The sequence below is a fragment of the Cuculus canorus genome, chromosome 1, assembly GCF_017976375.1.
Source record: "Cuculus canorus isolate bCucCan1 chromosome 1, bCucCan1.pri, whole genome shotgun sequence".
Taxonomy (NCBI): domain Eukaryota; kingdom Metazoa; phylum Chordata; class Aves; order Cuculiformes; family Cuculidae; genus Cuculus; species Cuculus canorus.
In genome coordinates this window covers 30521256-30547689 of record NC_071401.1, presented here as the reverse complement: position 1 = coordinate 30547689, position 26434 = coordinate 30521256, and the positions used below count along the sequence as shown (strand labels likewise).

At 43.0% G+C, this 26434-nt stretch overlaps 1 protein-coding gene across 1 annotated transcript in view; it reads right to left on the bottom strand.

Annotated features, from left to right (window-relative positions):
* LCP1 (lymphocyte cytosolic protein 1) overlaps window positions 1-15608 on the bottom strand; it is a 31807-nt gene extending 16199 nt beyond the window's left edge. Inside the window, exons 1-4 of the mRNA XM_054087592.1 lie at window positions 15379-15608; window positions 4385-4475; window positions 2249-2400; window positions 1399-1528 (exon numbers count right to left, since the gene is read on the bottom strand). Coding sequence (XP_053943567.1) covers window positions 1399-1528; window positions 2249-2400; window positions 4385-4451 — 349 coding nt within the window. The 5' untranslated portion in view covers window positions 4452-4475; window positions 15379-15608. The remainder of the gene's footprint in view (window positions 1-1398; window positions 1529-2248; window positions 2401-4384; window positions 4476-15378) is intronic.
* Window positions 15609-26434: the final 10826 nt, after the last annotated feature.

The window sequence follows — 26434 nt, the reverse complement described above, 5'->3', positions numbered from 1 at the left end:
GATAGAGGCTGGTAATAAAGTCCATGTGATTCAACTGTATGTTACAGTTGTTATGCTCTACTAAGCATAACTTATACTTGCACTGTAATTTGAATACATTGTTGTATCACTCTGCTAAACTGAAATTCCACGCATTTTCAAATAGGTGAATTCTGTGTTGTACATTACACCCTCCACAAGTGGGATATCTGGAACAGCCTGGCCAGTGTGTATTGGACTCTGACAAGAAGCATTCAGACGGTAATAGGCAAATGTTCCCAACAGTGCAACAGGGCAGTAATGTAGTTATCTAGCATCATTAGCAGCTCACACCAACCTCAGTAGCTCAAACAAGGTGTCCTCTGTGCTCAGATGCATAGAGTCTTTGGAAGCCTTCTGTGCTCAGGTGCACAGTCTTTGGAAGCACAGCACTCTCTGCTCTCCCTTCCCCAGAATGAGTTAGTTTCCCACCCCTGCCCCTGGAGAAGAGATACAAGGGTGGGACCTCTTCCCTGTGGAGCTGCTTCAGAGTGGGCTCTGCCCAGGAAGCAGCAGAAGCAACCGTGGTGGTCCCAAACCTTCAGCTTGGAGAAACAGGCTGGGAGAATAGCCCTGCTGGGGTTGTGCCCTCTTTAGAAAAAGGTCAGGAACCATTTGGTTACAAGTTCACACACAGACTACCGGACTACTGGTAAGATGTCCAAGGAAATGGGTTAGCAATAGTGGGGAACCCCTGCCCTGTCACACTGGTGAGCAGGGACAGCAACAGGCGCCAGTCTTTGTGCTGTTGCAGCCATGCCAGGAGGCCATTCTCCAGCGTGGAGAGCTGCAATGCATTAGAGTCATAGAATCACCAGCTTGGAAAAGACCTCTTGGATTATCGAGTCCAACCATTCCTACCTACCACTAAACCATGTCCCTGAGCACTTCGTCTACTCGTCTTTTAAATACCTCTGGGGATGGTGACTCAACCACCTCCCTGGGCAGCCTCTTCCAGTGCCCGATGACCCTTTCTGTGAAAAATTTTTTCACAGTCTGAACGTTCCCTGGCACAGCTTGAGACCATTCCCCCTTGTCCCACCACCTGTCACCTGGGAGGAGAGGCCAGCATCCTCATCCCTACAACCTCCCCTCAGGTAGTTGTAGAGGGCAATAAGGTAAGGGAAGTTGAGCTGGCTGGATCTTCCTCCCACAGCCACAGCTGTGCCTGTCCCAGTAATCTGGTTCACACTGTTTTTGTCGAAGCACCTGCTCTGGTGCTTTGTTACCTTCACAGCTCTTTGCCTTGCACCAACTTTGCACCAGCCACTGAAGACGACTGAGGCCAGAGCACCTAGGGTTGCACTGAGATAAGTTGCAGATGGTTTCCAAGGTCACACTTGTTCCTAGTTGCTACCAGTTTAGGACACTTGTACCTACCTGAGTAAGAGTGTTGTGTGCCCGCACTGGACTGCTCGGACGTCCCACCGATAGCACAGATCCCCTCCTTTTTGTTGATTTGTTTTCGGAATGACTTAGCAACATCGTCACTCTTCAGGTTTCGGAAAATCTTGCAAGCATAAGAGACAATTTTAAAATTTTGGATAATGAAACCAAGCTAAAACAATGAGCTCTTCAGCCACAGGACACCTCCTCTCTGTTTCATACATAGGGAAGCACAGCTTGTGCACTATTTGATGGGTTTCTTTGTAAAATCTATATATCTTCTGTGGCAGAACAGGATCATATACAGCTTTTATGTTTTCTAAGCAGTCAACAAATATTAGAAACTGAAATTTATATGTTATGAAACCACAGAGATAAAACATGCAGGAGGAGAGCCCGTAACAGTTTTGGTTTGAAGAAAGGACAAGTGAAAATCTGTTTCTCCATCCCAAAGGAAATTCCACCATTTCAGCATTTGCTTTTGTCACAGTTCAGACCAGAAAAAGAAGTTTTTGTAATAGAAAAAATGACCCTTTAAGTTTTCAGTTTCAGTGTGCTGAAATTTTTCATAATCATCAAGGACAATCTTTTTGCATCTTATAACTGAGAAACTTTATTCCACTGCATCAATCAAAGTGTAAGAAATTAAGTCTATTTGATATGCAGCTGCCTTCATGTAAATTTTTCCAGTTGGCTGCAAGATTTCTGGGTCAGTTACCTCCTGCTCTCATCCTTTCCAGTGAGGTAAACCCTTGGATTAACTAGATGCTCATGAGACCCAGTGCTTGTCTGTCTGCTGTGCCCTATGGACCAAATTGAGTATCCTATCTGGCATCCTACTTACTGAAATAAATTCATCAAAACTGATCCTGCCATCCTCCATTGTTGTCAAATTCTGAATGAGTTCTCTGGCTTTATATCCTGGGAGAGGGAGATTGGCTGCCTTCAACACGTCTGTTAAATCATTGGCATGGATGAAACCATTCCCACTGATATCTGCAAAGGTTAAAGCAAACATTTAGATTGTACACCAGCCCAATGAAATTTTATGCACACAAAGGTTGTTGTTTTTATTTTACTCAGGGAACGGTACATTGTATATAAAGATTTTTTTATCCTGCAATCCAATAATTTCAACCACTGCAGTATCATTCACACCCAAGAAAAAATTAAAATCACTATTTAATAAACAAAAATTCACAGTGATGAATTTGTGTTTTAGACATATAGTAATATCTTAACAAAGCTAGATTTAGATGGATATGATTGACTTTCCAAAGTTTACTTATAGACAAACATGTAAGTGATTTTTAGAGGGAGTACATCGTCTGCAGAAAAGCTAAAGAAAAAGGAGTTGAAGCAATACAAAGTTACACCTTACATACATATATATTCATAGACATAACTTGAGATTTTGGCCACATCTTGTTTTCTACATCCAATATCATCAGAAGTCTTGACTTTAGAGGCTTGGAATGTGGCCATTCTTAAAAAAAAACCCAAAACTTGAGTGTTTCTCTGTGGTGACGCTAACACGGATAGTGCTGCTGAACCTGTTGCAAGCTCCAGGGTAGGATCACTGACATGGGTTAGATAGCATTTTCTTCTCCATAAGTTTGTGAAAATCTCCATAAATAAAGAAGGAAACTGAAACTACTGCATGGCGAGTTTCTATTAAAACACTATGTTTATGTACCTAGTTTTATAGATATAGTTATACATGGTCATATATTTGTATTTGTTTTCAATGTATGTGTGTGTTTCCTGTTCTGCAGCCTCTTCTTCCCCAGCCCAGAGCCCGAGGTGATTTCAAAGAAGCATGGGCTGATTTCCTGTGTGGTAAATTGCAATGCAATTCAGTTGTGGCACACTGCAAAAAGGTACGTGGCTCTCAGCACCAGTAGCACAGATTAATGCAGATTGCAAAAAGCATCCTTTCCGTTTCTGAAGTCATATAACAGAAGCATCTGGACTTGGAACGGGAAATGTCTGGGAGAGGAACAAAAGCTTCCTTCCAACATTTTCTTTGTCGGTGGATCAGGTGCACTGGGCACACACTGTGACCAGATGTTTAAGATTGCCCGCCTGGACTACTGTGTGCTCAGAAATCATATAATCATCACCTGAAGCAGGCATGACAACTATTTAACACATAATCTAGTGAGGTTTACGCATCTTCTAATGAAAGTTATGTGAGCTGAGAGAAACACAAGGATTTATCTTAGAATTTGGATAGACAGTGATGGATCTGCGTGACTTTAAAGGAGACAAAACAGATGAGACCTTAAAGGCTTGGGAAGGAAATAGACACTTTAAAAATATATTGGGCTTGAAAGTTCACGTAAAGGGATTACAATTTCGTTAGCTATTTCCATGTGTCCTCTGCAGACTCTTCCTCCTCAGAGGGAGTACTCGATTTACATTAAAATAAATCTTTTTTAGTCTTCCAAATAATTTGCCAGGAATAAACAATATTCTTAGGAAAACACCGGCGAATATTTCCAAGGTGGTTTTGGGTACAGCTTTTGAGGCTATTTCACCTTGAATACTGGAACCTTTCTTTATTTTTACTACGTGCACGTATATATGATTTTTTTAATGGACAAAAAAAGCTAATTTTCTTCAGGTTAAAGCTTATTGTGTTTCTTACACGGCAGCATGTAGAGAGATGTTTTTATATGAACAGCATCTATGTATCTGGGTACAGAATATAAATAGATAGACAGAATAGATAAGAACCTAACCCTGATGCTCATTGCCCTTCCATCTCTCTCTGGTGAGAGGCCATTGCTTTGCAGTGAGCTGATGTGGTTTCATCTAGGGGACCTGCAGTGGCAGGAAAAGGACTCTCTGTGGTTTCTGTGACACAGCAGATCAGAGCTGGAGCGAGCTCCATTTCCTCACAGCTGGTCAGTACATGAAAGAAGAGCTTGCTATAGCTTCACACTTTTGCAGAGTCTTTCCTGTTTGCTGTACTTACCAACTTTGCTGAAAGCCTCTTGCAGCTCTGCCATCTCCTCCTCCGAGAAGTGTCCTGTTGACGCCATTTCTTATTTCCCTCAGTGTTGGGTCTGCAAGAAAAAGACACTTGTTTTTATTTGGTGCCTTTTGGGGTTTGCAATCATGATGAAAAAGAGGGGGTTTCACTTGGATTTCCAGTCCCGGGGTGGTTCCTCATAACTAAAACCCAGTTCCTCTCTGCATTCTGAGATGAAGAGGTAAAATCCAGTATACATGAGATACAAATCCACGTTCCTTCTGTTGTTTTGTTAAGCTTTGCTCAAAACCCAACAGTTTTATTTATACTCATTAACTAGAATTAAATCCTACCTCTGCTAACTTTTGTTTCTCGTGGAGAAAACAGACAAAATTGTGTTGGTTTCTGTAATTCCCCCTTTGGAAACACAATTCATCCCCTCCTTCTTCAGCAGCACTGGCAGAGAAGCATCAGCCCTGTCTGCCCCTGGGAACTCTGGGTTGGGGCCGGAGCCCCAGGGAATGCTTGCACTGCCTACCTTTGGGTACCTAATGAGGAGGCTGGTTACCTTTACAGAGTGGATGGATGGAGAAAAGCTCCTTCACAAGGTGTTCAGAGCACCAGGCAGGGCTTTCCAGAGGGCTACTTCTCTTCCTGGCTGTGGGGAGAGTTTAGGGACTTGCCCCCCCCCAAGTTGAATTTTCCTGCCTTTCCTCTCATCAAAGACAAAGCAGGAAGAAGGATTAGACTTTCCCTTTGTAGCTACCTTTCTTAATAATCAGAAAGAGAAACTTTGCTTTCATTTGTCACATCATTTAATGCAGTGCCAGAAGATGTGCATTATACCCCTCTGCTCTTTCCTGCACCTACCATCCATTGCATCTATTCATGAGGAAACTATTCAGAAGACAGGCTGTCTATTCTATATTTGTGAGAATGACTCTAGTGTCCTATGTCTCTTTAATTATTAATTAGCTAAGCAACTATTTAAATAGAATAGAATGGATACCTGAGTTGATCTTGGAAAGCGATTGCTGTAGCTACAGTGTTCAAATGAGGAAAAATAAATCAGAAATACCTCATTCCCAGAATAAACCACACATTGTCTCCTGGAGGCTTATATTCCAAACTTTGTAGAAAGATATACAAGGACAATTTAAAAAAATTACAAATTTGCTATAGCCCTCTACAAAGACTCAGATTTGTGTACAGCCTATCTGGGCTTCAGATTTAATGCTGCCCTGAACTCACACAGTGATAACTTGCACCTGTGAGAACCACTATGGACATGGCTTTATAATAGCCCAAAGGCAATCTCATGTGTTCAGGTTTTTGTCTGCTGTCTCCCTATAGTTTCATGCATCCTTTATCTCCTCATCATTATGAATGTAGGGTGAGGACAGCTTTCAGAGAAAAATCTGCTCATTCTCTCCAGCCTTCATAAGTAAAGAAGTGCAGCATAATCCATAATGCAGTCACTCTTGGGGCGCAAGAACCCATATGCAGTTTTCAGCACAACGGAGATGGTGGTTGATCCTGAAACACTAATATAGTATTAAAAGTGGTTCTAAATGCCATAATTTCAAGGATTACCTGTGAAAATCCTTCTGATCCACTAGCAATATGGGTTATGTATACCAAGGTAAAATTAGATCCATAGTTTACCTGCTTTATCTTGGTAACTTTCCTGCCTCTGGTTCCTTACTATCAATCCTTTCCTTTGGCACATTGTGTGTTTCTGCAACATGTGGATTACCTAAAATGCATCTGGATGTATGAAAATCTTTACACTATCAGCAAGAAAATCCACTTTCCACTGCAAGATCATCCCTTCTAGTCCAGTCACTTGATCAAGCAAGATAATTTGGAACACAACCTTTAATAGCATTTTTAGGTTGGGGTTGTTGCCTATGACATTGCTTTTGCAAAGAGTTTTCTAACCTTGAGAAAAACTTATCACCAATGGACTTTTCTTGATTGCATAAGAAGTGGTGGCCTCTGATCATAACTAACTGATCTGCTAAACACGGAGAACCCTATTAATAGTACATATGTTTGCACGGGGGCATTTAAATAATAATACATAATAGGATGAAGGGCTTTGCTGTAATGAATCTGTCTGACATCTTTTTCAAGTCAATATTATCCACTCTTGTAACAGAGGCTACGCTTAGCCACAAAATCAGATAAATCTCTGCACCGAGTATGAAAACTGGTCCTCAGTCACCCAAGGAGCGGCTGCACTCGGGCAATGGAGGTATCATGACTGCTCGCTCCAACACACAACAGAGCTTCTTCTGCATTTTCATCCCTTTAGCATGACTTGATTTCAGCCTGCCATCTCTAGCATCTAACATCACCTGTTATTGCTGACTGAAAATCTGGTCTCTGCTTCTGCAGCAGTAAGGTTTGGACAGGCACTGTCCGTCAGCCAGTTCTGTGCTGCCATCTGCACCGCTTTTCTGGCAGGTCAGATGCATCGTAACCCATCATTTCTCTGAGGGTTTGACATTGGTGCCCATCACAGTGCATCTACCACATAAAATCCATACCAACAAGAAAATCTCTTTATAGCCACCACCTCTATACAGTTTCAGGGTTACCACTAGCACCAGCTTTGGCAATGGACTGCAGTAAAGGCAGGGAAAGAGTTGAAAGTCTTCGCTGTGGGTCTTCTATGCTGTTCTGCAGCCACAAGACTTCTGCAGAGTGTGTGAAGGCCCTCAACTTTACACTCAGATAACCAAACCCAGAATTTTCAGATTAAAGATTTCAGAGTTATTTACAATTAGAAATTGCTCCCATTCTTTGAATTGTTTAAGAAGTAAAAACAAAACATGGGGAAATCAAGAGAGTGAAAGTCCAAAATTTTCACAGCACACACAAAAAAAAGGAGGAAATCCACTTTCAAAAAGCTATTTTTCAATATAGAAACTGCTTAATTTGCTTAGATGATTAAAAGTAAATTATGTTTAGGCACAGAGGAATGTAAAATGTTTCTGGATAATGGTGAGGGAGGTCATGCCCAACATTTTCCTTTGATTTTATCTGCCAAGAGCAGAGTCATTTGCTCCAAAGGGTCAAGCACTTCCAACATTTCACCATCCTCAATGAGTTTTTGAAGGGCAGCAGTAGCTGAGAGGAAGGATCCTCAATGTGCCGTGATCGAAGATCAGTGAAAGCATTGAAGTTCCTTAGAGAGAATAAGATGAAAGTCAGCACATGCTCGAATGTGGAGGCAGGATGATGAGGAGGGGACAACAGCTCTACGAGTCATAGTAAGAAAGACAGCGGAACTGCCAACAGAAAGAAATGGAAGGTAATAAAAATTCAGAAGGAAAATAAAACACTCCTTGAGACAGACTGAGCTTCAGATGGCACCCGGACATCTGGATTACACATTGCTGGGAAGTGACACTTTGTTCTTATTTGCCAACAGCGTAAACCCACTATTGCAAAAGCAAAAATAAAGATGTGCAAATACACTCCTTCCTCCCTAGAAGACTGTTGAGTTATGGATTAATGTAAAAAAGGGAAAATGATCTCACCTAAGCTGCTGAGAACAGTAACAAACCAATATCAAAACAGCCTCTACAAAGCACTCCCTTTCCTGCCATCCTTTGCAAACAAATACATACATTATAGCCATGCCTTAAAGCCTCCTTTTACCTGACCTTATCCTTGGAAGAGCCTACTATTACAGTGATGTTTTAGGAGATCTAATAACAAACTATTTTCAGTCTGGAATATAAAGGAAGAACTAAAATAATCTCAAACCTGAACATTACTGCTAAATTGAAACGTAGTGATATTGATGTTCTTTCATCTCTTTTGATTTTGAAGCCCTAGTCTGAGAAGCTGCCTGGTTATGTATTACTTGGCAAAGTGTGTGCCCACCATGCAATATAAATAATTAATAGCAAAGCCATTAAAACCTAAAGGTTTCCAAGACTTGTGTTAAATGGATACCTTGTTTTATATTTTCCTCCACTTCTCTGGTGGTCAAATTTTATTGCAAGGAAGGCAATGAAAACCTTGAAGATGTGAAACCACACTTTACAACTAGAAATAAAGTTGTACATTTCCCCAAAACAAAACCCCAAATTTCATAGGCAATATTACATTTAATAAAAACAAATTTGAGTAATGAGGAGTAACTTAACTGTGAACTTGAAAAGTTAATTAAATTACTAATAATTGCTCTCTTTGTATGAGCAGGACTTTATTTTGTTAATGCACTTGTACTTCATTAATAATACAATAGTCCCTCTAGCTGCTGGAGAATAAGATAAAGGATTGTGTGTGTGTTCCCTGTCATATATAGACTTCCCTATTTCTTCAGCTTTCTTCTTTTCAAACTTATTTATTTTTTTCTGAAAGTGATGAAACAAGAGGAACTTGCTGTTGCAAAACATAGCTGTTAGTGTTGCATGGAGCAGCATAAGACCGAGCCTCCCTCTGCACACAGAACTCTGCCTTTTAATTTATCAGAGCATACAGCTCCAGTTCCTTTCCTCTTTCTTGTCTCATCCACAAATTCAATTTCCAAATGTTTGGCTTTCCATAAGGGAGGGGAATACTTCCACAGGTCCTTTCTGCATTAGCCTTTCCTTCCTAGCTGATATCAAAGAGGCACCACCAGCAATCTTCCCCCAATGCACAGCCCACCCTAGGCAATGCCACCAGCAGGCAGGAATAAGAGAAGTGGCCACAGAATTGTGCAGAAACTCTTGTGATAGATTTAAAGCGTCTTGCAAGCCAGAAAAAAATAAAAGAGACAATGGAGTACCTTGAGCGTAATTGATCTTTGTCCCTTCTTGCACCTTTGAGGTGCTTCTTATGGCTGATGAGTCATCAGAATATCCCTGACAGGATATTCCATCCCAGAAATATTTCCCTCTGCCTTTCTCTTATAAGGTCCCACACATTAGTCCATATATCTATATGCATGTCTGTTCAAATTATGTGTCTCAGTCAGATGATTTTCTACAGAATGAAGGGGCTGAGAAGGAGACAAGAAACTAGAAGATTTGTGTGTCAGACTCTGATAATTATTTTCCTTCTAAGGACAAGTTTTTGTCATTTTCCTTCTTACGAAGGAGTGAGAAAAAGAGAAATTATTCAGTGGATCTCATGTTGAAAGAAGAATCAGTGCTATAACCACAACAGGGTGGCCTAGAAGTTCCCCAATTTTAAAGTTTCATCTTGTGCTCATCAGCAAAAAACTTCACCTAAAATGCAACAGGTAAAGCCAACATGTTGGCAGTCAGTCAGGCACATTCTTTTGCATAATCCAGAATGGTTTATCTCACAAGTGAACTTCAGCTGGAGGTCAGTTACAAGTGGGGTTCCTCAGGGCTCAGTACTGGGACCAGCCCCGTTCAATGTCTTTATGAACAACCTGCATGAAGGCATTGAGTGCACCCTCAGCAAGTTTGCATATGACACTAAGCTGGGTGGAAGTGTGGATCTGCTGGAGGGTAGGGAGGCTCTGCAAACGAATCTTAACAGGCTGGACCGCTGGGCTGAGGCCAATGGCATGAGGTTTAACAGGCCAAATGCCGGGTCCTGCACTTGGGGCACAACAATCCTATGCAGCGCTACAGACTGGGGGAAGAATGGCTGGAGAGCTGCACGGAAGAGAAGGACCTGGGGTAATGGTTGACAGCCGACTGAACATGAGCCAGCAGTGTGCCCAGGTGGCCAAGAAGGCCAATGGCATCTTGGTTTGTATCAGAAACGGTGTGACCAGCAGGTCCAGGGAGGTTATTCTCCCTCTGTACTCGGCACTGGTGAGACTGCACCTTGAGTACTGTGTTCAGTTCTGGGCCCCTCACCACAAGAAGGATGTTGAGGCTCTGGAGCGTGTCCAGAGAAGAGCAACGAAGCTGGTGAGGGGGCTGGAGAACAAGTCTTATGAGGAGCGGCTGAGAGAGCTGGGGTTGTTTAGCCTGGAGAAGAGGAGGCTGAGGGGAGACCTTATTACTCTCTACAACTACCTGAAAGGAGGTTGTGGAGAGGAGGGAGCTGGCCTCTTCTCCCAAGTGACAGGGGACAGGACAAGGGGGGGTTGTCCTCCGCCAGGGGAGGTTCAGGCTGGATATCAGGAAAAAATTTTTCACGGAAAGAGTCATCAGGCACTGGCAGAGGCTGCCCAGGGAGGTGGTCAAGTCACATTCCCTGGAGGTGTTTAAGGAACGGGTGGATGAAGTGCTGAGGGACATGGTTTAGGGAGTGTTGGGAATGGTTGGACTCGATGATCTGGTGAGTCCTTTCCAACCTGGTGATTCTATGATTCTGTGATTCATATTCTCAGCATACTTGTTATGGCCATGCTTCTCTTTCACGCATTTATTATCTGCTGTTATTCTCACACTTCTAAGTAAAATAATGTGCTTGTATCCGTGCAGTAGCAGAGTGATCCATCCTGCACCCACAGCAAAGTAGCACCACAGCCTTACTGCCAGTGTGGAGCACTAATAATTTGCAGCAACGGCTCTAGGGTATCCAGCCATATTAGATTAACAAACAACCCCATCCATATCCTTTATTCTTGTTTGATGTTAAAGCCTCCAGGCAGATTGTAGGGAAAATTTTTTTGTGATAGCTTTTTTTTTTCCTGCTAATGATGTAAGATAAAAACAAGAAGCCGTATGTCTCCTCCTCACTGGTGAGTTATTCAGCTAGCCAGCTACTCACCATGACTGACAGCAAATACCATCAAGTTTTGAACCACGTGTCAATTAGATGCATTTCTTCCACAACAATTTTGAAAATCATTGAAGAAGCATGAAGAACTGCGGCATCTTTGAACAGATGAGGCGAGTCTTAAAAAAAAATGTTCATTTTTCAAACCGTGCACACTGGTATGACTATTTCCCTCTTTAAATAGCTATAGATACACACGTGGATAAGAGATCTTCTAATTTCCTCAAGGATGTTTAGTTAAATTTTAAATCTTAAAGTAGACAGAAACATATTTGACTCTAAAGCTGGAGAAGGGCTATTCATAAAGGCTTGTGGTGATAGGAGAGGGGGAACTTATATAAACTGGAGAGGGGCAGATTTAGACTGGACATTAGGAAGAATTTCTTCACCATGAGGGTGGTGAGGCACTGGCACAGGTTGCCCAGAGAAGGTGTGGATGCCCCATCCCTGGAGGTGTTCAAGGCCAGGTTGGGTGAGGCCTTGGGCAGCCTGGTCTGGTGGGAGGTGTCCCTGCCCATGGCACGGGGGTTGGAACTAGATGATCTTTAAGGTCCCTTCCAATCCAAACTATTCTATGATTCTATCAGCAATGCATAACTTGGATATTACAGTACCTTCAATCTGTGTGGGATCTTGCTGTTTAAATCAGCATACAAAATACACAGAGCAATTTTTCTGAAGTTAGGGTAAATAGTTTCTCGCTGGTACATGATAAAGATTCACAATTTAGCCCCCACTAAACAATACTCTTTGCCTCAGAGATATTTAAAAAGACTGGAACCTGCAACAGCAAAACCTCACTGGGTATGCAGGCACTGGAATTGTTAACTGTTACACTTCACATATTTCATTTTGTATACAATTTGAAGAAACACAAAGACATTTATTGCTCTTCAGAAAGCAACGTGGTGATGCCTGTGAGTTATTTTGTTAATGTTCCCTTTTATAAAGGGCCTTATTTGTCAATGCAATGCCTGAGTCCTAAATCAAATACGAGTTAACAGGGCTTAGGAAGGGAAAATCCACAGAGCTTGTAGAGAAATGGAGATCTCTTTCCAATATACCACCCAGTGGCAAGGAGTGCTAATCCTTCAAGAAAATTAAGACATTGAAGAAGCAGAGCTGCGAACACATGAATACTCTCCTTATGAATCTTTTATCTGTCAGATACATCCTACCAGTGGAACAGCTTATATGTGTGCTTTATTTATCAATCAAGGTCTGTAGAATATTTTTTTAAAAGAAAAATTTGATCTAGTGTATTGCATTTTTTGTTGGGTCACTTATCATGTTTTCTATCCCTTTGCCAACATGAACTATCTTTAAGTGAAAACATTCTTCCATAGAAAAAGGAATATTTTGATTCTCACGTGCTTTCCAGCGATTCCCCCTTCACCCCCCCTTTTTTTTTATGTGGCCAAAATCAGTTTTAAACCAAGCCAAATTGACAAAGACCTTCAGCCATTCAGCAGATGTCCTGTTTGTCAAGGAAAGCTCTGCCCCACACGGTTCCACCTTTGCTAACTAAGGTGGGGAAGAGGAGAGCATCTACGGGGGCTGCTCTGGATTCAGGTATGAGGAGTTGCCCCACCTCTGCCCTATTATAACCAGGGTGGTGGATGGAACACAAAATCCGGGGGGAGACAGATAAACCCCCTCTTCCTACTGCTGTAAGGTAGTCATCATATTGCAGCACACGGGCAGAAGGTCAGGTCATGAAGTACTGACTCAGTCCCAAATGTCCTATGAAAGCCTGATATTGCATACGAGGAAAGGAGAACGTGTTCTGTGTTTCCAGCTTGTTAGCAGGAAAACAGTTCCTTTGCATATGGAAAATATTAAATGCATGTTCCAGCTGTAAAAGGGCTATAGAGGATATATTATTTTTAGATACAAACGTATATTTGCATTTGACTGATTCCACCTGGATTTATGAATCTCTTGCTGTTGCTCCCGTGCTGGGAGCATGTCCTCAGTTTTGCAGGACTCCTCGCTGATTTCAGTAGGGATTCACAGAGGCTTAGCAAGCCCCTAAGTGATCAGGCCCTTCCACCCACCAAATCAGAACAGAAAATGGAGACCACATCCTCCTTACAGGTTGACCTTCTGCTTGGGACCCGCTTCTGTAGTAGTGCCATGCTGGGAGTAGAGTCTTTGGGGAACCAAAGCAGGAACTGGAACAGCAGCAGGCACAGTCCTCTGGTGTCCCTTTCCTCTACAGAATAATTTGACTGCCCAGGCATCCCTCATGGCAGCATCCCACACTTTTCCCTGTGGGCACTGCCTCCATGTCCAGGACACCCTGCTTGTCTCACCCAGGGGCAGTGACTCATTTCCCATCCTACCGTTTTCCCCTTTAATAACTGCAAGGATGAACAGAGTGATCAATGCAGAGCCTCACTACTCCATCTTACAGCACAGCTGGTTTCAGTACCCTAAATGCTGCTTCTTTTATTTTCATAAATATTTTTCATTTTGATAAATATTTTACATTTTGTATCAGCATTTCACTGGCATCTACTGTTTCACATGAAAGGGCTAGGAGTATTAAAATCAGCTACATTTCTGAATGCACTGTACTGTCTTGATCTCCCCCATCTCCTTCCTTCCCCTTTACTCAACCTCTTTTTTTAAGTTCTTTCATACTTTAGAAAAAAAAGACAGTGATGACTTTTACTGTAGGATGTCTATCAGTATAGCTCTACTCCATGCTATACAGCTGTGTCTTAAGATGCTCGTGACTGAAATCAGAAGGAAACAAGACCAAAAATGAAGTGGTAGCATAATAGAGCAAGATGGAGTGCATGGTGTGTTCTGTGAGCACGGAGAGAGAAGCAAGGCCACTAGACTTGTTTAAGTACTATGAGTTTCATACAGGGTCTCAAACATTTTATAACTATCACAGTTTTCAGTCCAACCCTTACTTGATTTCAGTTGAGGACGCAGATGTAGTGACATAATACCTTTTTTTACTTATTGTGTGAGTGCTGTCTTCAGCTTCTGGACCTTATGGTCAGGGTTGAAGTAGAAATCCCCATTCTTGTTACCAGCAGGCAGGCAGGTACTTCCCAGTCCCTCCTGGCTCTGGCATCCTTCCTCAGTGGAGTTTCCCATGACAGAGGGGGGTTTCCACATCCCCTCTCTGCCTAGAAGAGTTTGCCCAGCCCCATTCCTGACTCCTTGCAGACCCTCTGGCCCATTCTCAGGAGCGCAAACCTCTCCTGCATGACACACAAGAGGGGAGGAAGGTGATACATGCTGGAGTTTCTCTACATGAGAGGTTTCAGGGCGTGATCTACTTTTATCAAGATAATCAGCCATGTGCTGAGCACCCATCTGCACCTCTGATGGCACACTCTAGCCTGCCATTTGCTAGAGATCATCTTCATTTTATATCAGCAGTGATGAGGGGTCAGCTGACCAACACTGTGTCTTTAGCTACTCCAGCAAAAACTTGAGGTCCCATTTGTTTGAAGAGTCAAGTTACTCGCAAGCTTAAGGGTCAGCTGCGCACTACTCACACCAAATGCACATGCAGAAACCACTGTCTGACAAGAAAAGCAAGTCTACTGCTCTTACAGAGCAAAATGTTAAGCCCAAAGGCTCCTGTTCACCATACTACCACCTAAAATATCTGTAGAGCTTTGCAAGTCACAGTTCATCTAGAGCCCGTGCTGAAATCCAGAAGACGACAAGGGACAAGTCAGACCAGCTTAAACAGCCAAGATATTAAAAGGTGAATATAATGTAAGGACCACCACCAAGTAACGCTATTTTTAAAGCAGCAGTTGTTACTACAATCAGGCTCCATAATGAATCAGCCTGATTTATTCTCTGGAGAGTAAGATTACATTTATAAAAGCCTAGTATGAATGTCCTAACAGGCAGCAGAATGTATTGCAAACAGTACGAGCCAAAATACATTAGCTTTATGAATCAGTGTTTTTCATCACTGGTATTAGAATTACTCTCTCATAGGGATTCACTCTGCAATCTAAGTAACAGCTTCTTACTTTATCACACTCTGCTGAACTAATGAAATGCCAACAAATGCAAATTCAAAGACTACCGCTCTACTCAGTCAAAGACCACTCTGCACAATTAGATCCAATGAACACTTCCCTGAAGGTCTGTAGAAATGCCATGCACAAGACAACTGGAAAATACTTCGAGCTAATACAGAACCTTCACTGCTTTTTCACGGTGACCACAGTTTCCTGTGCAGTTAAACTGCTCGTACGCACAATGAGAGCAGCTTGCTAAAACAACATCAGGTGCTGTGAACCTACCTCCCAGACTCAGGCCGTGGGTCCAAACTGCCAGAGAAACTGCTCGACAGCTGCAAATCCAATAGAAAGGAGAGAATTTCTTTTAAAAAAATAAAACTTTTTGTAGGCTGGGGAACTGCAAAGTAGTATGTCACAACAGGTTGCTGCGTGACCAGGAAATTCTTCCCTTTTCTGCAGAGCAACTAGTCAAGCCCAAGACTGCAAACCCAAGACTGAGCCCAGAGAGGGAAGTGACTGGTGACAAAACGTCATAGTGAAATAGATTTTGTCTTTATAAGGAAATTTACCCTTCTCTGGTCTCCCTCTTCACCTCGTTACTCCTACAATAGGTCCACTGCATGCACCACTTCCTCTCAGTTTTACCCCTCTTCAGTTCCGTTCTCTGTCACAGAGCACATGCAGGCGCATACGCATGCACAAAATACCTTTCTTCTTTGGCGATTAGAAGAATTGCCAAAGATTCTTCATTTTAGACTCACAGAACAATGACGTCTGCAGTCCAATCTCATGTTCAACAGAGCACTCACTGCAAAGTCAGGCTGGGGCACTCAGGTTGGTGTCTCCAGGGATCCTCAGCATCTCTGGGCAACCATCTGCCAACATTTGACTGTCTCTGCTGTGAAAACTTTTTTCCTTGTGTGTGGTTGGAATCTGCCCTGAGGCAAATTGTGACCTTTTGACTCTCAGTGCCCACGTCTGACAAAAGGCTGGTTCCTTCTTCTCTGTAAGCTCTGATTAGGTAGGTGTGGACACCAAGACTACCCCTCCCAGCCCTGTCTTTTCCACGCTCAACAAGTCCAGCCCTCTCTGCCTCTTCTTGGACCTCATGTGCTCCAGCCCATAACTATCCTGCTGGCTCACTACAGTTTGTCAAAGCCTTTCTTGTGCAGGAGAGCCTCAAACAGGACACAGTGCTCCTCAATGCCACCTCACAGCTGACACTGATTTCAAGGACGCACTTCCCAACTCAGAGTCAAGCATAAAAGTGCTTGATGGATGCAAATATTAGCTGTCCTACAACCCTGATGACACAGCGTTGCAGAAGCCTTATCAGAACTGAAAACATTCATCAACCCCATGGGGATTCTAAGAAATCCCACCACTTCTGTTCTTTCACCTCTGAAAACAAAGTAACCAAACTGAATGACTTTAATGAAAAGTTGTTATTCACGATTCATCGAACCAGCAAGACCACTACTTACATGCTAATGTAGAGCTTCAGGAAAACCTCATGAATAAATCCCCATTGTTAAGATCCATCTTTGAAGCACAGGTACATTCACTGTATTCAGAACTGCATTGGAACATGTTCCAGGTAATTTTGATTACTTTGTTCTATGACAAAAATATGTCCAATGTGATATTCCATTATTTAATAGACTGTGCCATGGCTTCTCTTCTTTGTTTTCTAGGATATTTAGTAGCAACCTGATGGTTTGTTCCAACTTTTTCCATATCCTTAATAATTTCTGTTGCTCTCCATGGTGTCTCCTTGAATACTGCAATACCTTTTCTGAGATAGGGAAGGAGGCAACAAATGGATGTATGCCTTAAATCTAGCATCTTGCTTGCACAGGAAAACTAGAGGTGGGTGTTTCCTTATCAGAAATGTTTGCTAAACACCCTTTAACATCCTTTCTTGAGTTACTATAGGTAATGCAGACGATAGCGTGAAGGACTCAGATTTTCCACCCTAGCGTATGGTATTTTATATTTGTTCCACTGAGACTGAATTCAATATTGTGTCAGGAGCACACAGCACTGATTCGTACCAGTCAATAATAATAGGCACCAGCAGTGTTAAAACAGTGCCTGTTAAAACACTGCACCAGCAGTGTTAAAACAATGCAAGGACAGCGTGCATGAGATTCAAAGTATGATGGATTTATAAGGCAAGTATAAACCTGATTTTTATATATTTGCCATGCGCAACATGAATCCATCTCCCTTTCTCTGCCTTATTTCATGGCCTTTCAGAATGTTGCTGTGTGCACCTAATAATGCTTTTTCATCAAAATTTATTACATTTAAGTAGTCTTTACACACAGTCCTGTCATGACAAAGCACTATTGAAATCCTGCACTGTGCATCCTTGAAGCATCACACAAATAACAATTTTGTTGGGCAGCATTGAAATACATTTAATTGGTATGGTGCAATAGTTAACTCCTACCTACACCTGGCTAACTTGTACACATGTTCTGTTGTAGCATTGCTGGCAATGTACAATTACACGACAATGATCTCTTGCATGTAATTTCTTACATGTGGTGGGATATTGCAGGCAATCATTATAGTATTGATCTCCTAGAAGCGTGCTGAATCGTAGCTCTTCAATATAAATAGCTTGTATTTTGCTGTAAAGTATGCTTACAGTTAGCAACAGGTTCACTGGTGTTACAATAGGATATACTGTGATACTGAGTTAAACGTCCATTACTGTCCCACATTAGAAAAATAAGACACTTGACCTACAGTTCCAGTCTTAGAGACAAAATCCCAGTGCAGCTGCTTTGAGATTTACTTGCACAAAAGGCAGAAGAGTTAGAGAACAATGTTCCACCAGTTACAAGCAATGACATTAGGAAATACTCAAGATGACTGTCTACAAATAAAGTAACCTAAATTAACATGCACTGTATCCGATCACTCACAGAGGAAGGACTATAATTATAAACAGACCATACCCTTGAGCCACAGCTGAACAGGTCAAAACCAACCCTTTCCCCTCTGTTGTCATCACTAAACACTTCAAAAGCCTTGCCCTTTATCATCCCTGTGCTGGAAGAACCTTTCTTTCCACGCACCTTTTGCAGCGCTGACAGTCTCACTGTCACTCTCATCCTGCTGACCGTACAACGCAGACACGCTTCACTGCAGGTTAGCCAGACTGTGTCACCACAGGCTTCAAAGCCTTCCACAGCTTTTCTCCTCATCTCCCGCAGCTTTGACTTTCCTCTGCCTCTGCATCAGCATCATCCCTGTACCTCTGAGTGGCAGTGTATGTTCAGTCCTGTCTCCTTGCCTGCAGACATGCTTTCATCTACCTCCATTTCACCTCTGGGTGCTCTGGGGAGCCTTAGGAAGGGTGGAGACTGCCCGCTTTCTCCCATCATCAAGCTTGGATATTACTTGGCAAGGTAAGTGGCATCCCAAGAAGCCTGCAAGAACTATTGATTCCATTTCTGATAATGAATGGGAATTTTATTTGGAAAACTGGGGTCATATGCCTAAGAAGAAGTACACCAGCTTCATCTTACATGGCAGCATTGTGTTTTGGCAGCCTGAAGGGAGTTTGTTGGGATCTTCAACCAAGGAGGGAGGGCTGTAGGTGAACCGTTTCCTTGTGGGAACTAGAGAAGGGTATTGCTGTGGTGGCCTTTTCTGGCATGACCACCTCTTGGCTCTTGCATATGTAGCTGCCCACTGCAGTCTCTCAAGACCTTTGTCTTCCTGCAGGCTGCTTCTTCTTCAGGGAATAAGTTTCTCCAAAAGCCATTGTTTTGCAAAATCACATTTTTATAAGGCACCATCTTTCTTGTCACTGCCAATGCAGTTACAGGTTATTGACATGTCCTCCATCCAAGAACACACACAGGATAAGAAGGTCGTGGTGGGGAGCAGAGTGCAGATAATAGACAGCACAGATCTTCCAAGCCAACAACAAAAGCTTCCTGACGACTTTGCTAAGTATCTTTGTTTTAATGACAGCACAAGTTTAAATGACCTCTGAGGTGAATTTCCTGGTCCATGAATAACTAAGGCAAATCAAAATTAATGGAAATTATTATTTAAAATTGATCTAATTTAAACAAATGATATCTTTCTCTTATTAAGTACAGAGGACCAATCTAATTCCCACTACTTTGACGCAATCTGAATCCCACTTTTATTCTGCATGACCCTGTTTTTCTTCCTGTAGCCGCTAGTGATTTAGGTACTGAAATGCATGCCTCCTTCCTGAAAATGGACCCTGAGAACTTAAATGCTGTTGAAAGGTAAATGAGTCCTTGTGAAGCAGGAGTCATTACTCAGATGGCATGTGCTCAGGTGAGGGGAGGTAATTGGACGCACTGCTGGGACTGTCTATGTTAACAAAATATCCTGAAATGCTGTGTGTGATCTCTGCGGGAGACAGAATACTAAATACCCGGGACTTTGCAGAATGCAAGTGAAAATAATACCTTGTACGTTGTATTCTTCCTGCATTACATCTGCTAGAAAAAGAATGCAAAACAATGGTGGGTGATCCCATCAAACCTTGTCACAACACAGATACTCGAGTCTTTCGGGGTTGAATCATGATATAGTGAAATATCCTGTCTCAATCTATTCATGCAGGAAGGAGCGGGGCAGAGCTACACCTGCAGGGCTTCATCTTCAGCTGGAGCCTGCATCTCTGTTCTTCTTCCCTGAGACATGGGATCTCTGACCCTCATCCAACCATCACTTTCTATGCCAGGACATACTGACACTGATGAACCTCTTGTCTTGACATTCCCAGTGGTGCCCTGCACAGCTACTGCATGGAGCCAGAGGAGGAAGGAGAAGGTAGTATGGAGGATGATGGTTTATGCCTACACAGGTTGAAGAAAATGAAGGGAAACCTCTGCCACATAGAAGAGCTGGCAAATTCCAGAGCTAATCAGCAGAAAGTCTTGGGCTGGGAGGGACATCTAGGCTTGTATACAGGCACATCTGGAGATAGTGACATGTAGAAAAAAGTACTCTCACACTGAAAAGCATTGTTTTGGTGGGGTTATTCTGAGAAGCAGTGGCTCTCCAAGCTTCACCCTTTCCCCTGGAGCTGTGTACGGGCATGGCCAAGAGGGTAATGTCCTGTTAAACCTAGGTTGGGAGAGGGTTTATGATTTTACATGCTGGCGCAGCCTTCAGTTTCCAAACCCTTTACTCTGAAAACTTGCCTCTGAGTCTTCTAATGCGATCTTTATTTTGGTTTCACTGACACTTTGCCTCATTTAGGAAGCAAGGTGAGCTAGAGAGATAAAATAATCAGTGAGTAGACTGTTTCCACAATGCAAAGCAAAAGATTACTTCTAATCAGGGAGTACAACATACAGCCAGCCTAGAAAGATTTACACTACAAAACATACATGCAGAGGCCTGAGAGAGAATAGTGCCTGCTGGCAGAGGAGGCGACAGGGCAATGATCAATCGTTGGTCTTGAAGCAGGCTGTTCCATCAGCAGGAGGATGTCAGATTTGATACTAAAGTCCTTTGCTTCAAAGAGACCTCCTGCACTGAAGTGACTGTCTGGAAGTTTTCCTTATGGCCCAGCCCCAGACCCTTGTGGTAAGAGCTGAGCCTTACTTAAAAGGAACAAGATTAACTTCCTGCAAACAGTCTGAACTTTGAAGGAGAGGCATTTAAACAAGTGAAAAATGAAATAGCAGGGGTGAAAAAAATCCTGTAAAATAAAAGCAATGATAAATAAATAACATGAAACTGTACACCTCACTACAAATTTAATAGGCTACGCCCAGTCATGAATTATTGAGCAGAACCATCCATTTGCTGCAACAGGGAGTAAGTGAAATATTAATAGCAGCTCATGAGCTAATCTTAGGTTTTACTTGGTGGGGGAAGAGAAGATGTTGGCAAAGCATGGCCACTATTAGCTGACAGAGCAGCCATGGCCCATGTCCTGTCCACAGGGGCGATTGCAGTGGGAGGACGGCATGGCTCTTCCAGGAAAGCATCTGAACCCCACGTCTCAGAGACCAGCAGTGGCACAGCCAGCTGATAAACCCATTTGTAGAAGTATACAGGTCTACAAGTATCATTTGGGGTGGCTGTTGCAACAATACTGGCTCTCATGGTTTGGGGTTTTTTTTGCAGTCCGTTAAAAACCAGAATTTTGGTTAGACCCTGACTTGGCCCAAAGTCTGTTTCCTAGCTGGTTTTGAATTTTTTAAGAAATATTTCACCTTTGTGATGAAGGGAAAAGTAGGAAAATGTTACTTTGGTGGCTCAGCTGGCCAGAGGCTTGCAGGAGTGAAAAGCAGATGGAAAAAAATGTTTTATTATAAAAAAATATGACAGCCTTTTTTGCAAAGCTAGAAGGAAACAAAGTCATGATTTTTGAAAATCCAGATCTGGCAAAAGCTGTCTCATAGTTAACCAACCTTACCATTTATCTGCTACATCTAATAGCCTCAGTCTCACTCGGTTTTTGATGAGTGAACCATAGGTGACGTTGTCACAGTAGCAACATAGGTTCCCTCGGCCCCCTCTCCTGCCTGCTATGTAGGTGCAGTGCTCCTCCTCCTGCGCGCTGTCACGGCAAAGAGAAATCACTTCTGCCAGGAACCCAGGCACCACCATCCTACCTCCAGAATGCCAAGTACCTGTCTACTGCTGCAAAGTGGTGTGACAAGGAAAGTAAAACATATAAATGAATCTGCCTTCCTGAACAAAGTCTCCATAGGTGGCTTTTTGCCAAGAAAAGAATAATTCAATTTGCTTAGGATGCAGATGGAAATCTGCACACAAAACCCTGTAGGACCAAACAAAATGTTGTGTGCATGCAGGCACACTTGCATATATACCTTCTGATATACTCTATCTTTTGATTACGTATGTTTTTAAATATTGGAAATCTTAACCTCCTAGACTGTTTGCTTTGGTTTTATCTTATTTTTTTGGTGGGTTTCTTTTGTCTGTTGGTTGTTTTTTTTTCACCTGACTTCATTAAAGCTGTATTCCTGTATTCCTCTTTATTTGGCATGGTTCCCTTTGTTGTCTCATTTTCCTTTGGCACATTTTCTCTATTTTTTTCCTCTGCTCCCTCTACCTCTTGCCATTTTCTCACTCCCTGACTCCTGCCCTAGCAGTTTCTGTTTGCTTGCATTCACACAGTGCTCTTCTGCCACATTCTTCATAATATGTAGCTCAGAAGCACCACTCCTTTTTGCAGACTTTCATCTGCATTTTCCAGGCCTGGGGGTCAATGGCCCAAAATTCTGCACAGAAACTGCTGCTCAGAAGCCTGTGTGAGCAGTTAGTAGTTCCCTATTGGGAGGGGAAGTTTGTCTCTCCAGGAGGAACTTGCTGTCTTTCTATAGCACATCAAAAAAACAAATCTCAGTACAGAATTGGGAAAGCAAATGCCCAAACCAAGAGGGTTTCATTTCCAGCCTTGCTGTGGTTGTTTGCAGAGCCGGCTCTACTTCTGGCTCTGCTTATGAGGGACTCGCCACTCTCCTGCAGATGAAGGATGAAAAACAGTGCTAGGCTAGCCATGTGCCTTTCATTCAAAAGGAACTTGTCCTGCATTGACTGAAGCTGCAGGAAGGCCCAAAAAACCCACAAATACTAGGTGGGGTTTATTTTGATGGAGGCATTAGTATGGAAATCAAACACAGGAGGTATCTGAGGTCAGGCTCTGAGGCCATGCTCTTTCCTGACAAATCTAGTCCCAGTAGTGCTTTTGCATGGTGATAAAGAAAACCTCTGAGTCAGAGCTTGTATTTGGGATGAATCCCTTCCATGACATATGTAAACTAACAAATACGAGTGGAAAAAACTTGTGAAGGGGGAGACATTTCTGCCCTTCTCTGCCTGCTAGCAATTATGAACACTGATTACAGCTGGTCTTAGCTGTAATTCTGTTTCAGCCCAAGCCCCACAAAAACTCAGTTATGATTCCATCATGTTTTCAGTATCAGCTTTGCTTATATCAAATAGGCAAACCAAGATTTTCCTTGCTTTTAAATTTCATCTTGCTGGTCACATACCTTCCTGTCCTTGTGTCTGGCACTGATACCTCTTGGAAGCTCAGCTGAGAAAAGGTTGAACGTATGTGGATATGCTCCACAAGGCAACTGAAAAGTATTCATTCAAAGACATGTCTGTATTCTAGAAGTCTAGAGCAGGCCTTGACAGTAGAGATGGCCAAGATCACAAGGCTTTGCGCACTTGAGAAAAGTTGAGGCATCTTGGACGAGTTGTAGCAAACAATGTATTTAGCATTTGACGAAAATATGGTCAGGAAGACCCTTTATAGTTGTTACAGTAGTTAAGTCAGCAATCATACAGAAAGCACATTTTGTAAAAGAGAAAAACAGACTTTAATTTTGCTCACTGCTTAAAGAGAAAGACCTTTGAGGGAACGCAGAGATGGAAGATCCATCACTCAAAAGCAAGTACCAAGTGTGAAGTGTTAGATGCGTATCAGATGGCATGAGTTTGCTCATACTGCTGCTTGTGCTGCTATCAGTGGATATCGTACAGCAGCTGCCTGCACTGCTAGGAAACAGGCAGAGCACATCCTCAGACAAGCAGAGCAGTTTCTCATCTCTGCATTCCCACTTGGCCATTCCATTTTCTGTGCTGCTGTGGCCAATGCATACTGAAAACTAATGAGGCAAAGTCATCAGGTGTGTTTTCAAATATCAGAAGACTCGAAAGAGCCCCTAAACAATTGTTCTTGAAAAGGAGCATGAAGCAATAGCTTAAGTGTTACCTAAGAGACATATAAACTTGAAACAAACATTAATTGCTCTTTTGACACAGCATTCAGGAGGCAGAGGGGAAACAGAAATGTTAAACACTTCGGTAGCAAATGAAAACTCCACAACTCTATTGATCTTGTGTTTGTGTTTGTCAGTGGTGTCAGGAATTTAGAAACCAAGACCTTCCACTGGGCGAAGAGTAAAGCCCTGTGCTACCCAAGCAATGCACACTAGTAATCTCAGCAAGTGCCTTCGTTACCATCAAAGATCATGGAAAAAGAACAAATTCTTCCAGGCAGCTGCCCAGAAATCCCCTGCATAAGCAGCCCAAGGAGCATTAGTGTTCAGCCGCATTCAGCTCTGCATCCCACTAAACGAAGGCACAGACCACGGCATCCTTGCAGGTCACTCCTAACTAAACAGTGCAGTCCATTTTTCCAGGTACTCACGCACCTGTAGGGAGCAAGAGCACATAATCCATCCCCTAAACTGAAACTCCCAAAGGGACAGTGTCACTTATTCTGCTCCTGGACAGCTTTGCAGTTTCCAGGCCTCATTGTGCAGTCAAGCCAATGAGTAGGACAGCTTTGGAAATGGTCTCAGGCAGATCTATTTAGACCCTTCTTGGATATTTATCAGTGCTTCATGTAGTGAATGGCGAACTCTATCACTTCCAAACTCAGGCATTCCCAAGCAGCAGGTGCGTAGACCCCTGAACACATTCAGGATGAAAGAAACTTTTGCAGATGATACCACTGGCCAGCTTATGTTGTGACCTGGAAGCAAGGAACTGGTTGGTTTGGACAACTGGTCAGTTTGGACAATTAAGGCATGTCCAGCAGCCCTGCTGTCCCTCCCCCTAGCCAATCAGCTGAAGCTGTGCCAAGGACAAGACATGGACATGCAGGGAGCCTGGGGCTGGGATGGCCTCAGTGAGCTGGTTGGGGCAGCAGGAGAGAAAGAGAAAGCAGGTGGTCCCAGGGCTGGAGGAAGATGGAGCCAGACTGGCTTCCCAATTAGCTGTAAGTAATTCGTGGAAGCTTATTCTCTGCCTCAGTCTCCTCTACATACCACTCATGGGTTAACTGAGGGCACACAGAGGAGGGATGGGCACCAGGAATATCACCTGGGCAGTAGAATTTCTTGTTGCACCATGGGTATGAGATGGTTTTCTCCCACAGCTCCAACTCTCCGTGCTCCTGGCAGCATTTTGCACGCTCCACAAGCACAAGGACTAAGCCAAAGAGGCTGCAATATAAGTTCCTCTGCAGATCTCCACAGGCAGGAGTATCTAGGCATCCACCCTGGAATTGCCAGTTCTGTTCTGCTGGGCATGTTCCCACTGAAGCTGGAGACAAATATGCCACTGGCGAACACTGCCGTGGGTAGTATGTACAGACTGGCCATGGAGTCCACTCCAAAACTCAGGATGTAGTACCATGAACTATGCTACTGCCTAGGGATGAAAATGGCCTCAGTCACTGTGTACCTCACGTTTGCATAGAGGAATGGGGAATGCAGATAGGATTTTTCCTTCTAGAATGCTCCTGGGTGCTCAGTTTTTTTTTTTCTTTCACATCTTTGTGTCTTCTTTGTTCCTAGGTTTGGTTTCTACAAGAGCTCCTGGAACCTCCAGGCACTGTGATTGCACAAATGAAGACAGAGGATAAGAAAGAAAGCTTGCCCAAGGGGCTTGCTCTCCCAGATGAGACTGAGAAGGAAGTTGAAAAAAACAGGTATGACAGACAGACAGACAGACAGACAGACAGAAGGATGGTTTGCTCTACCACCATCACTCAGAGAGCTGCAAAGGGCAGGGGGAAAGGAAAACAGCAGCACCTTCAGTTTTTATTTCAACCTCCTTTGCTAGCCAAGGCCGAAGGACAGGCATACAGAAGTGTGGAATGAGACTGAAATAAAAGTTTACCACAAACTACCAAATAGCTCAAGGGAGAGAGGGTTCAGTGTCAAGAGTGGCAGGAGCTGTCTGACTGCTGGTAATACTTGCTTTGGCTGGTTTAATGATCCTTCAGGCATTTCTTTGCCTTATCTCACCTGGAGAATTATGAGCTTCACACAAGTAGCAATGAGTTTCCTATATGACAGTAACTCTAAATCCTTTTCTAAGCTTTACTGTGAGAAGTATCTAAGCTTTAGGTAAAACAGAATATGGTCTTCAGCTCTTCACATCATTATATTTTACATGACTGAGTAGTATGCAATCAAATATCAATTCTATTTGTGAGAAATACTGGCCAGTCAAACTATGCCAGAGCCAGGCTAAGATCTCACACTGAAGAAAATCCCACCAGCTTGCCTGGTCCCTCTCCCTCATGTGCATGAGTTGTTCCTGCAGCAAGAGGAGGAGGAAGAAAGGGGGGTGGATTCCGATGGTCTGCAACAATGCCCTAAAATCTATCTTCTCCTGACTCATTTCACAGAGAAATAAGACCCACCGTGCTCCTGTGCAGCATACTGATACTGTATGTGCATCCTCAACTGTATGCTGTGACTTGCAAATCACATTTAAACAAGAGGGTTCATATGCCTTTGCATAGATTTAGTGCAGCCTGTTTACATTT